The following is a 2,545-nucleotide window of genomic DNA, read 5'->3' on the forward strand; positions in this document are numbered from 1 at the left end:
AAGAGGCATCTGAAGACGAGGGAGAGAAGGGAGGCGGCGGTGGCTGCGAAGAAACCCGCGCGTCCTCAGAGTCTGCCATGGAGAAGTGCTGGGACGCCGAAATCAGAATTTAGCAGCGGAACCGACATCAACTGCCTTTCAACCGCTCCCGCCCCAAACCCAGAAGCCCCGCCTCCTCCCACCCGATATCCCGCCGGGGCTTCCTGAGGCTGTCTGCTCAAGTTCGCGAAGCTGATGCCTTTTTCGGGGCAACCAATGAGACGTCAGTCAATTTACCTTGGGCAGTTCACTGCTCCTGCGCAAAGCTCCATTCAAGGCTCAGAAGGCTCGTCAGCTAACTACAACTCCCAGGATTCCGCACGCGTCGCTCCACCTCCCACTCCCTTCTGCGTTGTCCTATGGGATTTGTAGGCTCTTCCCTACTCAGTCGCCCTGATCCAGTTTAGGAGACACCTCAGCTTTGGGATAAGGATCAGGGCCAGGATTTTGCACAATTCAGTTCAGAGTGCACCAGGAGGGCGTGTGTGCGTTGTCCTATGGGATTTGTAGGCTCTTCCCTACTCAGTCGCCCTGATCCAGTTTAGGAGACACAGAGGCGTAGACCCAATCTGCAACCCGAAGCCGCGGGCGGCGCTGGAACTTGAAGTCCCTTTCTTTTTTCACCTTGGGTACATGACCAGAAGCCTCTGCTGGCCATTGCATCATGCGTGGCGCCGGCGCAGAGCGAGAAAGAGGCGGGAACTCCGTGTAGTCAACCTGTAGGCTGAGCCGGGAGGCAAACTTCAACACAGGGGTTGGTGGTTTCCGGCAGGTGATGGCGCCCCTCGAGGCCTAGAGGTGCAGCGCCCGCGGCGAGCCACAAGCAATACTCTTTCCGCTGTGTTCGACCGAGAGTCCTGGTTACAGTGAACATGCTGGTTCCGCTAGCCAAGCTGTCCTGCCCAGGTGAGTGGGAACTTCGGGGAGGGATAAATGAAGGAAGGTCGAGAGGTTAGGAAGAGACGACAGGAGCGCACTTGGGGGCCTGTAGGCGCCTCTCCTCCCAGCTCTCATTTCGTCGGCTAAACTAGGTCAAAGGTCACACCGTCTGCACCTGGAGGTGGATCCTAGGTTCCTCCCCCTGGGGTTGGTCGTCCTGATGGGAAGAATTGACAACTAGGCTAAAGGTCATGAGCGAAGGAAACTTACCAGGACGCCCTCCTGGTGCACTCTGAAATGAATTGTGCAAAATCCTGGCCCTGATCCTTATCCCAAAGCTGAGGTGTTTTCTATTGCATTGTTGAAAAGGAATATGAACAAAGTTTTTCTCCTTGTTCCTGACTTGAGTCGCGTCTTTGCAGCCATCCTAGTGCATTCTTAAGAATTTGAAGTCTGATCTGTCACATCATGATTAACATTCAGATGATGCCCAAGTCACCAGATTATTAAATGGAGCCAGGGATTTTTCGACATTGTCTAAAATTAACTGTACGAGCTTATCGTGTTATGGGCGTTACTAGAACGGTCACGGTGACCTGTGAAAATAACATCTCGACTTTCACTTAAAAAAATTAGAATAATGAAGCTGGATGTTTTGTTTCACTTGAAAACAAAATAAGTTATAAAATTCCAAAAAAAGTTCAAGACCTTGAATTCCCTCACAACTGGCTTAATTTTTTTAGTTTATTTAAGTTAATTTGCAGTTATGGAATAAACAAGTATACATGTTGCAAATCCAAGGATATCCTTATTATGTAAATTCAAAGTAGAATTTTGTCATATTTGGCCACCATATGTTAAATAAGTAGAACTTTGTTTAAAGTGCCTGCTACCTGTACATATAATACTACACCAAATGTGCAAAGATGCTATTTTTGTGGAATTTCAAAGTAGTCAGATGTCATCTGCCCTACAGGCTAATTTAATAATAATAATAAGTTGAAGTCATTTTTGGTCCAAGTGCTAACAAAATCCCACCAAAATTACCATTTCTATTTTACTTGGATGCTTAAATAATTGCCATTTTCATAGCCTGGTGTTAGTACTACTGCCAAGGAAGAGATAGACACACCTGTGCTTTCAGTGTGACTTTGATATGGTGGTGGTATGAGTTCATTTGACTTTTGACCTCACTTCTTTACCAGAAATTCAGCCAAGATGCCTAACTGTACAGATCTTTAAAATGAAATGTCAGATTTGTTTCTAGAAAAGAGGAAATCAGACAGCCCAGTTCCAAATATTCACAATAAATTCATTAGCTGTATTAGCAATAGAATTAGAGTTTGGTCTGATACCAAATCATCAGTTTTCAGAAGCAAATGATAATTTCTATACACTAAACTAAAATGCATCATAAAACTTAAAAGAATTTAATACCTTTTAATGAAATGTAAATTAATATTTTTAAAATATTCTAAAATATGCTTTTGAATGGTGCAGTTCTCCTATAATGTCTTTATGTATTTTATATATTTTTTAAGATTTATGATATGCAAAGGATTATCTAAGGTTTTAAAAATTATTCCCAGTACTACAGTTTTTAGTGTGCATTTGCAAGTAGAGAAAC

The 2,545-nt window shown here is 44.2% G+C and overlaps 2 protein-coding genes across 2 annotated transcripts in view; one reads left to right on the forward strand and one right to left on the reverse strand.

Moving 5' to 3' along the window:
• The window catches only part of CUNH4orf46 (chromosome unknown C4orf46 homolog), a 4,854-nt gene extending 4,470 nt beyond the window's left edge, over window positions 1–384 (reverse strand). Inside the window, exons 1-2 of the mRNA XM_023532716.1 lie at window positions 277–384; window positions 10–88 (exon numbers count right to left, since the gene is read on the reverse strand). Coding sequence (XP_023388484.1) covers window positions 10–79 — 70 coding nt within the window. The 5' untranslated portion in view covers window positions 80–88; window positions 277–384. The remainder of the gene's footprint in view (window positions 1–9; window positions 89–276) is intronic.
• Window positions 385–545: 161 nt separating this feature from the next.
• ETFDH (electron transfer flavoprotein dehydrogenase) overlaps window positions 546–2,545 on the forward strand; it is a 31,363-nt gene continuing 29,363 nt past the window's right edge. The window contains exon 1 of the mRNA XM_011363683.2: window positions 546–945. Coding sequence (XP_011361985.1) covers window positions 912–945 — 34 coding nt within the window. The 5' untranslated portion in view covers window positions 546–911. The remainder of the gene's footprint in view (window positions 946–2,545) is intronic.

The sequence above is a fragment of the Pteropus vampyrus genome, unplaced genomic scaffold (assembly GCF_000151845.1).
Source record: "Pteropus vampyrus isolate Shadow unplaced genomic scaffold, Pvam_2.0 Scaffold88, whole genome shotgun sequence".
NCBI lineage: Eukaryota > Metazoa > Chordata > Mammalia > Chiroptera > Pteropodidae > Pteropus > Pteropus vampyrus.